The 14,933-nt window shown below is 42.7% G+C and overlaps 1 protein-coding gene across 1 annotated transcript in view; it reads left to right on the top strand.

Annotated features, from left to right (window-relative positions):
• The window catches only part of ITSN1 (intersectin 1 (SH3 domain protein)), a 199,682-nt gene that overhangs the window by 112,726 nt on the left and 72,023 nt on the right, over positions 1-14,933 (top strand). Inside the window, exons 21-23 of the mRNA XM_011950058.1 lie at positions 7,140-7,387; positions 10,011-10,170; positions 14,364-14,569. Coding sequence (XP_011805448.1) covers positions 7,140-7,387; positions 10,011-10,170; positions 14,364-14,569 — 614 coding nt within the window. The remainder of the gene's footprint in view (positions 1-7,139; positions 7,388-10,010; positions 10,171-14,363; positions 14,570-14,933) is intronic.

Here is a 14,933-nt window from a genome sequence, read left to right as displayed (position 1 = left end):
AATGTATTTAATTTATAATTTTTAATAAAACTAAAAATAAATTAAGGACAAGTATAACAGAGAATATCTACCCAGGACTGTAATAGTGTTTATTTTATCTCAGACCTCCTAAATATGTGATGAAATGTAGAATGTACTACTAGGCATAATTAGTTGGCTTGCAGAAGGGACAGCAGTGTTTCAATTTTGTACTACAAAATGCATTGTGATACTCCAGGTGCCATTCAACTGTGTTATCATTGTGAGGATAACAATCAATGCAAAAAGATAGATATTGACATCTAATAGCAACAGGTTTGTATTTTTTTAATTTCATGAATTTTGCAGGTAACAAACAAGGAGTATGAAACATGTAGTACAACATTACTGTCAGTCTCTCTAGGTTGAAAAATCCGGGGTTCACTTTTACTTTTGTGGGCACAGTCATCATCAGATTCTCAGATTCCTCAAACATCTTTGGGACATAGGTTACTATAGTATGTTCAACTTTTAGAAGTCTAACAATGTGACAGTGTTTTCTTTTTCAATGTAGGCAGTCTTAGCCTTAAAAATAATTTGCTTTTAGAAAAACTTAGCCCAGTTTTATCCAAAACTATAATTTTTCATGGTTAACAAAAATTTAATGTGATACCTTGTGTATAGCACTATTCTCAGTACTGTTGATAGTAGAAAATTATCAAGTCAACCATTCATATGTTTAAAATCTTTTTAGAAGAATCTAGAGGAACACATGAAAAGGCCAATATTTGATGAAGTTCTCAATAAATATTCACTAACTCTGCTAGGAATTTTAAAAAGGAGAGGAATCAGTGTGAAGTGATGTGCTCAGGGAAGACTGAATGCCTTCCAGTTGAGTTTGACCTTGATGGCTAAGGCTTAGATGCTTAGAAAATATATGGCCTCTCTTGATCTGGAAGTCTCAGTTCTTGGAGGGTGAATTAAATCAAGTTTGACATCCGTAACATATTAGTAGAACATAAGAAATGAGAAGACCTATGCTAACTGCTGTTTTGTTGAAGTTTATGTTGAGAACACAGGCTGGGTGTCTAAATCAGTACAGTCTTTTGGCTTTCATGGGCCACATTGCAAGAATTGTCTTAGGCCACACATAAAATACACTAACAGTAACAGTAGCTGATGAACTTTAAAAAAATCACAAAAAAATCTCATAATGTTTTAAGAAAGTTGATGAATTTGTGTTAGGCCGCATTAAAAGCTGTCCTGGGCCACATGCAGCGCGTGGGCTGTGGGTTGGATAAGCTTGGTGGCAGCCCGTGGGCTGTGGGTTGGACAAGCTTGGTTTAAATGCTATCCTTGGACTGGTGCAGGCCTGAATGCATCCAGATTGCTGAGGGAGCTTCCAAAAAATAACCATGCCAGGGCTCATCCCCAGAGATTCTGGGAACTTTACTGCATTTACAGCATTCAAAAGTCCGACCAGGTGGTTCTGTTAGGGAGTCAATTTCAGGAACCACTGATCTAACTTAATCTCTTGTTCATGTCAGGACTAATCCTAAATCATTTCTAGAAAATATCCTCTTAAAAATACCCAAGGAAGAATGGACTTCTTTAGTAGTTATTAGTCATTAGCTAGTCAGTTCATTCTGGAAATTGTTTGTCTTAGTGTTACTCTTATACCAATTTTTAACTCATTGTTTTCCTTTTCTTCTCTTGACAGACATTTTTTAAAATGTAGCCAACAATACCTTTTTCCTCTACCTTCCATAGATTTCCATAGATTAAACATCAGAACACAGCTCATTTAGTAACAATTGGCCGTAATATCACTGCGGTTTTGAGGGACCAGTATACACATGATTACAGGGTTGGCTCACATCTGGCCCAATCACTGCCTGTTTTGTAATAAAGTTTTATTGGAACACAGCCAGGCTCCTTCATTCACATATTGTGTGCTACAGTGGCAGATTTGAGTAGTTGCAACAGAGGCAAAATTTGCCAGCCTCTAGGATGGAGCTTTAGAAAGAGTTTTAAGGCCGGGTACAATGGCTCATGCCTGTAATCCCAGCACTTTGGGAGGCCAAGGTGGGCGGATGCCGAGGTCAGGAGATTGAGACCATCTTGGCTAACACGGTAAAACCCCATCTCTACTAAAAAAAAAAAAAAGCCAGGCGTTGTGGCAGGCGCCTGTAGTCCCAGCTACTTGGGAGGCTGAGGCAGGAGAATGGCATGAACCCAGGAGGCAGAGCTTGTAGGGAGCCGAGATCACGCCGCTGCACTCCAGCCTGGCAGCAGAGCGAGACTCCATCCAAAAAAAAAAAAAAGAAAGAATTTTGATATCCTCATCTAGGAATTTGGGGGAGAAACCTTATATTTCAGAACCAGCGAATCCATGAAAAATGTTTTGCTACCTGCACTCCTCAACACATCCCATGCAGCCACTGTCAGCTGGTCTGAATACACAGGCTAAACCTGTTTGCTACACTTGTTTATCGTGTTCAGTGAGGGAAAAAGGAATTTCTGCTTCCCTCGTTTGTGACAGGGTCAGAGATTTTAGAAATATTAATCTCATCTAATGAAGATGGCAGCCATTGAGCATATAAAAATTGAGAAAAGACGTGTAATATTATCAGCCTTTGCCAAATGGACTTGAACCTGAAGTGGCTGCTGTGTATATTTGACTGTTGCATCAGTGAGCTACAATATGCAGTGTGTAATTACTAACATTTTGTAGACCAGTCAGTAACATAGTCCCAGAAATGTGAGCAATATCTGGTGTTTGTACTTCGCTTTAACGCTGTTTCACTCGAATTACCCCCAAATACATTGGGGTGTTACAGTGTGGCTGATAAATGAAATTGTATTGAGACCAAGATTGTTAATAATAACATCTCCCTTATAGTCCCCAGTAGGTAAATGTACATTGTATAAAAAGTCCATGTTGGAATCAGTCATATTACAAAGCCGTTTGTGTTCCTACTTCTTGGTCTGCCATAATCTTATGTTTTCCAGAATTGGATTGACATTTTGGGTAGTTTTCCAAATCGAGGAAGAAATATATTTTATTTTCATATGTTGACCTTTCTAAGTGGTTAATTTAATTTGGGTGTTAAGAATGAATGTCTCTTGCATCCCCTGAACCTTAAACTGTAATAATTTATTAAAACTGATGTGTACTTGTAAGAGTAAATTAAACTAATTGAGACTATTGTTTGGGGGGCTGTTGAGACCAGCAGATTTCTTTGCTTAAAAGTGAAATGCTGATTTCACTGTTGTCCTTAGGGCTGGGAGAAGCTCTTACGGAGATAAGAGGCTGATATGGCCCCCTCCTTCACTCCTAGGTGTACACCGTACCAGCAGACTTTCTCTCATATCTGGGGACAGACTGGGTGTTATCAGTTTACTGGAGGGGGAGGACATTTCCCCAGGGCTTCAGATCACGTTCCAAAAGTCTTTTTTTTTTTTTTTTGAGACAGTCTTGTTCTGTCGTCAGGCTGGGGTGCAGTGGTGCAATCTTGGCTCACTGCAGCCTCCGCCTTCCAGGTTCAAGTGATTCTCCTGCCTCAGCCTCCCAAGTAGCTGGAATTACAGGCATGCGCCACCACGCCCAGCTAATTTTTGTATTTTTTGTAGAGACGGGGTTTTACCATGTTGTCTAGGCTGATCTGAAACTCCTGACCTCAAGTGATCCACCCGCCTTGGCTTCCCAAAGTGCTGGGAGTGCAGGAGTGAGCCACTGCGCCCGGCCTGTATTTTTTGTAGAGACGGGGTTTTACCATGTTGTCTAGGCTGATCTGAAACTCCTGACCTCAAGTGATCCACCCGCCTTGGCTTCCCAAAGTGCTGGGAGTGCAGGAGTGAGCCACTGCACCTGGCCTTAAAGTCTTATTAACCAGTCAATACCCTGTGTTTCAAGGGAGTGACAGTAGATCATGGGACATAATTAAGCGAAGCAGCTGACCTTTGAGTAGATCCAAAATGAGCAGACGAGTAGGAGTTCCCATCAATCGAGGGATCCACTTGAGCCCCTAAAGGATTGCTTATAGCAAGAAGGTAAACCTAGAGAAACCTAGAGGGAGTAGGGTACCAGGCAGTTAGAGTAGGGAACTCCTGAACAGAGAAAGATATTGTTACCTAGAGTGAAGGTAAAGTCAAGACCAGGCTTTTAGAACAGGACAGAATCCTAAGTAAGAGAACTATAGCACAACATCGGAGCCGGACAGCAGGAGAGATAATTAAAAAAAAGAAATCTGGCCTGGTGCAGTGGCTCACGCCTGTAATCCCAGAACTTTGGGAGGCCTAGGTGGGCAGATGACCTGAGGTCAGGAGTTCAAGACCAGCCTGGCCAACATGGTGAAACCCCGTCTCTACTAAAAGTACAAAAATCAGCCGGGTGTGGTGGTGGGTGCCTGTAATCCCAGCTACTTGGGAGGCTGAGGCAGGAGAATTGCTTAAACCCAAGAGGCAGAGGTTGCAGTGAGCTGAGATTGTGCCACTGTACTCTAGCCTGGGTGACAAGAGTAAGATTCCATCTCAAAAAAAAAAAAAAAAGTAACACTTTTTAGTCTGCCAGGCATTGGTGTAAATATTTGTCAGTCCTCACAGTGAGCATTATAATAAGACAGATATTTTTATTATCCCCATTTTACAGACAAAAAAACTGAGGTGCCATGAGATTAAACTTGCCCAGAGTCAACCAGTTAATAGATTGTAGAACTAGCACTTAAATTGAGATGGTCTAACTGCAGAGCCCTGTTCTTGATCATTGCACTTCACAGTCTTGACACTAAATTATTGTATGTTTGGCTCATGCTCCTAACCCACTCCTGCCTGACATCACCTTTGGTCCTAGAACCAAACTGGCTATGTTTCCAGTATGGAGCAGCTGCAAAGTTATAGTGGGTCACCATATCACCAAAATGTAAACAAGGCAGGAAAGACATCTAGCCATTTGAGTTTAGCGTAAAAGAAGATCCAAATGGGGGAGAATTTATCTTAAATCCTCATCTAGAGAAACAGTTGGGGCTGCCCAGAAAAAGAACAGTAAGAACAAAACAATGACTGGAAAGTGGCTGGTGTGTTCATGTGGGTGTGAGTGCGAGCAGAAATGAAAGAGTTGTGAAGCCAAAAATTCAACCTTTGGAAGTGTTATTGCATTTTATGCAAGGGAACTCCTTTTTTGGTTGTTTGGAGAATTCTCAGCTTTAAAAATCGCTTTTATCTGTGATGATAAAGTTTCCCTAAAGTGGAGCAGCAATCAGGCATCCCCTACTTGCTGAATATTTTGTAAATAACAGGTAGAATTCAGTAGTAAGCCTTGCCTTGCATTCTGTTTTCTCCACCTCTACCCCAAGCATTTATTAATTCAAATAAGCTAATAAGTAATGAACCCTATTACTCACTCTCCACTGAGTACATGCAGATAGATGTTTGGTTTCTTTAATGTAATCATTTTTTGCTTTATTTTTAATTCATTTTTACTGAATACTTGAATGGATTAGATAACTGGTATTTTTGTCAGATTTTTCCAAAATCATTGTTAAGACCCTACCTACTCATGTCTGATTTCTAAGAAGCAACTTTAATGTCCAGTGAAGTGTTTCATGTTTTACTCCTCAGGCAGCATAGGAAGGGGTAAAATAAGATACAAAGTTTCGTAAGATAAAACCGTTATAAGAATTATAATAATGAAAATAAAATTGTTTTTGAGACGGAGTTTCACTCTTGTTGCCCAGGCTGGAGTGCAATGGCATGATCTCAGCTCACTGCAACCTCTGTCTCCTGGGTTCAAGCAATTCTCCTGCCTCAGCCTCCCAAGTAGCTGGGATTACAGGCATGCGCCACCATGCCTGGCTGATTTTGTATTTTTAGTAGAGATGGGGTTTCACCATGTTGGTCAGGCTGGTCTTGAACTCCTGACCTCTGGTAACCCACCCGCCTCAGCCTCCCAAAGTGCTGGGATTACAGGCATGAGCCACCGTTCCCGGCCCAAAAATAAATTTCCTGATAGCAAATGTGATTGTCCTCCAAAGTCATTCTCCTATTGCTCATAAAATAGTAGGGACAACTCGTAAAGAAAAGTAGAATCGGCCGGGCGCGGTGGCTCAAGCCTGTAATCCCAGCACTTTGGGAGGCCGAGACGGGCGGATCACGAGGTCAGGAGATCGAGACCATCCTGGCTAACACGGTGATACCCCATCTCTACTAAAAAAATACAAAAAAACTAGCCGGGCGAGGTGGCGGGCGCCTGTAGTCCCAACTACTCGGGAGGCTGAGGCAGGAGAATGGCGTGAACCCAGGAGGCGGAGCTTGCAGTGAGCTGAGATCCGGCCACTGCACTCCAGCCTGGGCGACAGAGCAAGACTCCGTCTCAAAAAAAAAGAAAAGTAGAATCATTTTGGCCATTTTGGGTGATCCATTTGAGTCAGAATTAAAATGTAAACCTTAAAAGCATTTGGTGTAATAAATGGCCTCTGAAATTTTTAAACAGTATAATTCTGTATTTTTCTGTGCACTTTTGTGAATATGCTAGTTAAATTTATATGAAAGAAAACTACAGGACCTTAATAAAATTGATTATTGCTGTAAATAATCACTTCCTTAATTTTCTCATCATGTGTCTGTGGAGCTTTTAAATGCCTAAACACAGCAGCAGGCAGCTTTGCTTCCCGTGGAAACCATTTAAGGCCATGGTTTTTTAAAAAATCTTCCTTGTCCCGATACTGAAATAAATACTACTTAGTTATTGGAGGTTTTAAGAGTACTGAATTTATATTGATTGCACCCTTTGCTTTCAACTTTAAGTAATAAACTCAAGTCAAATTATTTTTAATAATGACATGACTTTCTAATGAAGCCTGTCAAGTCACTTCCTAAATCATAATATTTAAATTCCATGCCTCAGGACTCCAGGTACTTTGTCTCAACTGCCATTATTAGGAAAGCATGGGGTAAGGCTTTTTTAAAAAGTACAGAGAATAAGAACTTGAATTATAGTGCATTTTTTTCAGCATTACTGCTTAGACTCTTTTCCCAGACACTTGGACTAAAATGAAGAAATTCCTATGCCATATGTCAATCTAAAGAGGGCAGAGGCTTGGGACTTCCCTGTAGTTGGGTGCTGGGTCTCTTCAGGGGTTGATTTAGTTCTGCTTAAATTAAAGTTGTGACTTTTTCTACAGGTGGATGAAAGCCAAACTGGAGAACCCGGCTGGCTTGGAGGAGAATTAAAAGGAAAGACAGGGTGGTTCCCTGCAAACTATGCAGAGAAAATCCCAGAAAATGAGGTTCCTGCTCCAGTGAAAACAGTGACTGATTCGACATCTGCCCCTGCCCCCAAACTGGCCTTGCGTGAGACCCCTGCCCCTTTGGCAGTAACCTCTTCAGAGCCCTCCACGACCCCCAATAACTGGGCCGACTTCAGCTCCACGTACGTGTTGGTGGGCTCTTTCTAATGATTTTTGAAATCCCAATTTGGTCATTTTTTCCTCCCCTTAAGTATTTTCATAGTCTTGGATTGTCCTTCTATGTGAGGGAGCTGGCTCATTTTCGATACTCCTTTCTCTGGCTGCCAAATTGGAGATTACAGTCCCTGAACTGGATTTAATGATATCATTGCCCAACAATGACTTACCATGGTACAAAATGAAGCCTGTTATCTTGTTTTGTTCAATAATGTATTTGTATCTATCATTCTTGTGGAAGAAATGGAGAAATACAGTTTCCTAATAATCTGTTTTGACATCCATGTCAGTCAGCAAATTTTCAGAGTCATTTCCTGCATGCAAATAGCACTTTTTTTTTTGCCAGGCAGAAGCAAAAATTGAATTCAGTCATGTGGTTCTGAATAAGATAGAAAGCTGTTTCCTTTAAAGCTTTCCACTTTCATTAATCTTATACAAATGTACAATAGAATGAAGAGCTGTTTGCGCTTGGCCATGGTTAGTTCTGTGCCCTGGTTCATCGGGGCATTTTAAAAACTGTGTGTAAGCAGAGGTTTGAAATGATAGATGAAATTGTTGGTCAAACTTCCAGTTATAGGGCCATGACTGAGATGAGCAATTGTCTAAAAATACTTTATACTAGGATACAATTATGAGTGATTTGAATAAGAAAGATTTAAAATTTTTTTTTCAAGTCTAATCATCTTTCAGAAGAAACATATTGAAGGCAAGGAATCCAGATGTATTGCTGGAGAAGGATCAGATGGAAAAAAGAGAGGGAAGAAAGAATAATTACCCAGGGCGGGAGGAAGTGGAGGGAAGGATGTAAGGAATAGCAAGTTTTTCATACTTTATTTTCACATAAAAGGCTGAAGGTGTTAAAGAAGGACCCCCATCTAATCTCTGCTGGAAGAAAAAAAATAGCCTTCCATTAGCTTGACTTCCAAGTTGAAACTTTCCCTTTCCTCTTTTGGTCTTGACTGAAAAGTTCTGAGTTTTTAAAACTAAAGCTTAGGCTAAAATAGAAGATTAATGCCATATTTTCCAGGACTTGTTTTGCTGGGGATCAAATCAGTATGCCTCTTCTTCATGAAATGTATGGTGTGCAATTCTCTTGCTGTAATTATAGGCACCTTATTTTCCAAATGAAAAATCAGGAATTATTTTGATTTTCAGTTTTGTTTGTATATCTTATAAAGATGTAAAAAGTAAATTGCCTTTAAATCTGCACTCACAGACATGTTTATCTAAAATTATTTATTATTATTATTTATTATTATTTTGAGACAGGGTCTCACTTCATCACTCAGGCTGGAGTGCAGTGGCACAACCATGGCTCACCGCAGCCTGGACCTCCTGGGCTTAAGTAATATTCCTGCCTCAGCCTCCCAAGTAGCCAGGCCTACAGGTGCATGCCACAATGCCCAGCTAATATTTAAGTTTTTTGTAGAGATGAGGTCTCACTATGTTGATCGCCAGGCTGATCTTGAACTCCTGAACTCAAGTGATCCTCCAGCCTTGGCCTCCCAAAGCACTGAGATTAGGGGTGTCAGCCACCATGCCCAGCCTGTTTATCTAAAATTATTAAAATCACAAAACTAGAACTGTCCCTGGGACCCAGGACAACTGGTTGCTGTCAGGATGCCACTTGTAATTGCTGTGGCATCTAGGCATACGACCAAGTACTTACTATAGGATGCATGGGTCTGAGAAGTGGTGTTGAGAAGCTCCAGCTCCATAGGTGGCAGGTGGCTTCTTTTTTCTCATTTAACTGTTGTTATTACGAATGATCATGTGAGGATGTTTCTCCGGTGCTTTACGGTTATAGAGTATTTCCCTAGTCCGTATTTCATGTGACCCTCACAACTAACCTTAAGTGGCACAGTATTGTTCCCATTTTATCACTGAGGAAATCAAGATTCAGACAAATGCCTTTTCCTCTCCTCCTTGTTCTTTTATTTATTTTTCTTTTTGAGACAGAGTCTTGCTCTGTCACCCAGGCTGGAGTGCAGTGGCGCGATCTCGGTGGCTCGCTGCCACATCCACCTCCCGGGTTCAAGCAATTCTTGTGCCTCAGCCTCCCAAGTAGCTGGGATTACAGACGCCCGCCACCACACCCAGCTAATGCGTTTTTTGGGTTTTTTTTTCTTTTTGAGACGGAATCTCACTCTGTCATCCAGTCCAGAGTGCAGTGATGCGATCCTGGCTAACTGCAACCTCTGCCTCCCAGGTTCAAGTATTTCTCCTTCCTCAGCCTCTTTAGTAGCTTGAATTATAGGCATGTGCCACCACGCCCAGCTAATTTTTGTATCTGTAGTAGAGACGGGGTTTCACCGTGTTGGTCAGGCTGGTCTTGAACTCTTGACCTCAGGTGATCCACCCACCTCGACCTCTGACAGTGCTGGGATAACAGGCATGAGCCACTATACCCAGCCTCCTTGTTCTTTAACTGTAGAAAGCCACATAAATATACTAGGTTTGCGTTACACAGGCTCATCGGTTACCATCTTTTTTTTTTTTTTTTTTTTTTTTTTTGGTACTTTACTGTGAGTAAAAAGCTGGCATATTAGAGAGTGCTTGCTATTCATGGTGTTATGCTTTTCCCTCCAGGTGGCCCACCAGCACGAATGAGAAACCAGAAACGGATAACTGGGATGCATGGGCAGCCCAGCCCTCTCTCACCGTTCCAAGTGCCGGCCAGTTAAGGCAGAGATCCGCCTTTACTCCAGCGACAGCCACTGGCTCCTCCCCGTCTCCTGTGCTAGGCCAGGTAAAGGTAGCCAGTGAGAGTGGGAAGATTTAGCTTGCTATCTAGTGCCAATAACTTCAGCAAATGCTTTTTGGCAATGTCATCTAGAAGCAAGCCTTGTTATGCATGTCTTGGTTGGCTGGCAGTATGGGAATCCAGTGCAGGAGCCAGAAATCTGCTGTGAATAGTTGGGAGTTAGGGATGGGGGTGGGGCACAGTCAACTTCTCCTGCCTGGGTTGATGAAGGAAACTTCATTGCAGAAGTGGCATTTGAGCTGCATCTTGACCAGTGGGTAAGATCTTACTAGAAAATGGAGAGAGCCGGCATATCAGACAGCAAATGCTGGGAGAAAGGCTTTAAGGCAGACAAGCAGAATGTGTTTAAGGAAAATCATGCACCACTCCATTTGTCTAGACCACTGAGTTTTTACAGGAAAAGGTAGACCAATTAAAGGTTAATGGGAGGCTCTGAAATGCCCTGCTCGGAAATAATAAGTCTGAAAGGATAAAGGTGGTTATTCTGAATAGTTCTCTTTTGCTTCATACAATAATGATAAAATGCTGAAATTTCTATCAATAATCATGCCAAACGGCAAGTGCCCCTCTGGGAGGCACTGGAGGTTCCAGGATCGTTTCTGATCTGAGAACACCCAGATGGAACACAGGCTCTAGGCAGATCCATCTGGAGGAGTGGTGTGCAGGAAGATTAGAGTAGAGGGCTGGCAGGGCAGTGCCACCAGTCAGGGGGCTGTTGCTGTCACCCAGCTGAGACCCAGGGCAGGCCTGGACACAGCTGAGTTCATGTTCACCAAGTGGGGAGGTGCCGGGGGAAGCAGAAGAGGCGTGCAGGTGGGAGAGACTGCAGAGAAGAGTGAAGGAGTTGGAGTCACAATGCCTATGGGAGCTGAAGGAAAGGGAAGAGGGCTGGGATTGAGGAAAAGGGCCCACCTTAAAGGGGGAAAGGAGGAAGGCAGAAAATGCACAGTTAAAGGGAAGAGTTGGGTTTTCGTTGTGTTGAGTTGAAGGTGAACGTGGGACCCTGTCTGGCAGGCTGTTGGAACATAGATCTGGAGGGTGGAAGAGAGCACGAGACCGGGATTATAGATGGGAGCCATTCCCGTAGAGAACGTTATCGGATCTTAGGAAATGTGTGAGGTCGTCCAAGGAGAGAGAATACAGGGAGAAAATAGCAAATCCACAGGCATGTACGTGTGTGTTCTGTGGCCTGGAAGAAGAAGAGGAGCTACTCAGCAGGAAATGGTACTTTCCTTTGCATCTGTCCTAGCTCAGCATTTGGCACGTGTCACATGCTCAGTTAACAGTGACTCAGTGACGGGGTTGGGGGTTGTTCCAGAAAGTGGAGGTGGGGAAGGGAGTTTGCTTATGTTATTAAGTACTGTGGTCAGGGCAAAGAAGAGACCATTCATTGTGACAGGTAGAGCTTTGTAACCTGGGAAGGAGAAGGATGAAACCACACTGCAGGGGCGTAAAAGGAAATGAGCAGCAAGGAAGTGGAAAGATCTGCAAAAGGAAAGAGAAGGACCAGAGTGGAGGGGCCTCAGGAAAGCAAGAACCAGTCGTGTTGCCAGTGGAGATGGGGATGGAAAAGTGAAGTGTCAGAGGATATAGTTGGTATAAGGCAGACAACATTAAAGGCACAGAAAAGACAGGAGTCTTTTTCTTCTGGGTGAGGAAGAGTGAAAAGAGATTGGAGAAGATAAAGCCAAGAAAAATGTTCAGCTTGGGCTGTATGATACTGTTTTCAGTGAGGAAGGAGCCCGGCGGGGCTGCGTAGTGTAGAAGAGGTTTGGGAGCTGGCAAATGAGGGAGCCAACAAAGAAGAATGAAGAATTGGGCCGGCGCAGTGGCTCATGCCCGTTATCGCAGCACTTTGGGAGGCAGGCAGATCACCCGAAATCAGGAGTTCGTGACCAGCCTGGCCAACATGGTGAAACCTCATCTCTACTAAAAAACTTAATAAATGCAAAAATCAGCCAGGTGTGGTGGTGGGCCCCTGTAATCCCAGCTACTTGGGAGGCTGAGGCAGAAGTATCGGTTGAACCTGGGAAGTGGAGGTTGTGGTGAGCTGAGATTGCGCCACTGCACTTCAGCCTGGGCGACAGAGCAAGACTCAGTTCTCAAAAAAAAAAAAAAATGAAGGATTGCCTGGCTTAATTTAACCTGAGTCTGTAATAGATAATTGCACATTGCCTCAGCTTTCTGTAGCAATGCTTCACAGCTTGGGACTAGGAATAATAATAGTTATATAGCTCACCACTGTTATTTCTATCATAGCAATACTGTGCATGGATCTTACTAAACTTCCTGCCCCCTCCCCACCTACACACATCTTACATTACCATGGGATTGCTAAACTTTAATAGCCTTTTGGAGAAAGTATCATTTCTACTTTACAGATGTGGAAATTGAGATTCAGAGAGATTAAACAGTTGCCAAAGCCAGAAAATTAGTAACTGACAGACCTGGGATTCAAACCCAGAGTCCACATCCAACCCAGGCTGGGGTCATTAGGGCCCGTCAATGTAGAAAGGTTGACACAGCAGACACGGGGAAGATTTCTCAGGGGGAGAGATTCTGAAATGCCAGTGAGGGCACAGTTGAAAGGCCGCCCCTGGGGTCCATACGGAGAGAAGTCAATGAAGGGGCCGAGAGGATTAGACAGTGCAGAAGGGCTGTGGGATGAGGAGCTATGTAGGTGGCAGGTCCACTGCAAGGGGGAAAATGGAAGGTCGAGAATATACAATCTGAGGAGTGTTCAAAGTCCAGGGAAACCCCCTCAGCTCTGAGGGACTTGAAGGAGTGAATGTACAGCTAAGTGGAAGGAAATAGGATAGGGATGTCATGGGTTTAAGAAGGTAAGAACTCATGAAGACCAGGAATTAGAGGTTATCAACATAGATGCTGAAACTATTTGACCTGTTGTAAATTCTCTCTGCTTATCAGACATAATCATAACTTAAGGTCAGTATAATATAAATAACTTCTGAAGGCAAGTACAAACGGGTTCTGAAGTAACTCTCTCTAGGCATTGTCCTTTGTTCTTGCCCATTCATATATATGATTGAAACTTGGGGTTTCATTTTTTACTAAATGCTTTAAGATACTGTAATGGTTTAATGCTAGAGCTTCTTAAAAGATAATAAATGCCTTACCCTGCCTTTCCAGCCTGACCTCCTCCTCCACCCCTCCATGAGACTAGGCCACATGCAGCCCCGGATTGTGCTTCTCTTCCCGGACCCCATGCAGTGTTCCACCTCGAGGCCTTTGCCCATGCTGCGCCCTCGGCCTGGAGTGCCCTTCCTCCGAAGCCCTAGCTGTCAAAGTCCTTCTCATCCTTCAAGGCCCATCTCAGATGCTGCCCCCTCTGTGAAATTTACCCTGATGCCCCCAGGCAGAATTCATCCCTCTTTCCTCTTTATTCCTGCAGTGAATAGTAGGAACTCCTTTTCAGTATATTGCATTCTGTCAGGTGGTACACATGGTTGTTTTTATCTCTTTCTTCCCCATTACTTGTGAGTTACTTGCTAATAATACTGCCCACCTTTATAGTGTTTTATGGTTAATAAAGTGCTTTTCCCTAAATTATTTGGGGGAGGCAGAGACTGTTTTTTTCATTTTTGTAATCTCATGGGGCAGCATGTAGATGTACAATAAATGGTAATTACAATGAATTTATACTCACCAAATCCCTGTTTTCTCTGGAAAGGAACTAAAACAAGCATAATCCAGATAGGACCTATTTCCCTGGGTCCACCTCAACTAAAATGCCAGTTAATGATCTCATGATAGTTCATAAAATTTCTGCTCCAGTGTTAATCTTCCACTAAAAATACCAGTCAAATTGGAAATGGGGAGGTATCCTGGGCAACTTGAGAGTGAAAATAGAACCAAAATTTAAAAGGCGCATAGATGCAACAGAATACTTGTGACCTCCCGGCTTGTTGAAATAGAGAGTTATAGATAGTCAGACAATGACTTTCTGAAGAGGCTGGCAGGCTTTTGCCTCCACTTTTGGAAATAAACAATTGTTGGGAAACAGTGAAGCATCCAGCCCTCCTGCTGTGCTGCCTCAGGGCCCTTTGTGGCCATGTGTGCTTGTCTGGCCTGTGCTTGTTGGAGAGGTGCCATGTTCACGTCTGCCCTAATAACAAACTGCAACATAACGAGAGGTCCTTTATGTCATTCCACACAAGGGTGAAAAGGTGGAGGGGCTACAAGCTCAAGCCCTGTATCCTTGGAGAGCCAAAAAAGACAACCATTTAAATTTTAACAAAAATGATGTCATCACCGTCCTGGAACAGCAAGACATGTGGTGGTTTGGAGAAGTTCAAGGTCAGAAGGGTTGGTTCCCCAAGTCTTACGTGAAACTCATTTCAGGGCCCATAAGGAAATCTACCAGGTATTTTTGTATTTATCTGCTTGTATTTGATGAAAACAATACTAGGCGTTAAATTACTGTTCGCACTAGTTAAGATTCACAGACAGTCGTTGCGGGATTAGTTTGTCTTCTAGATCTTTTAACTGCAAAAGTTAGAGTATATAGAGTACCAAAAGGGAACCTCTTACAGATAAGTTCATTCTTTCTTCCCTCATGAAAACCTATGTGCCTTGTTTTTCATTGCCTTATGCAAGAAGGAATTCAGTTCTGAGACCTGGAACTCTCTTGTGCATTAGTTGGAGATTATGACTCTCTTTATGCTTATTACCCAGTGCTGTACCAGATATGTGTGAATACTTAGAAACCCAAAGGATTTGGGGAAATG

The sequence above is a fragment of the Colobus angolensis genome, unplaced genomic scaffold (assembly GCF_000951035.1).
Source record: "Colobus angolensis palliatus isolate OR3802 unplaced genomic scaffold, Cang.pa_1.0 Scaffold300, whole genome shotgun sequence".
NCBI classification, from domain to species: Eukaryota; Metazoa; Chordata; class Mammalia; order Primates; family Cercopithecidae; genus Colobus; species Colobus angolensis.
The sequence above is the reverse complement of the archived record's forward strand: the minus strand, read 5'-3'. Positions and strand labels throughout refer to the sequence as shown.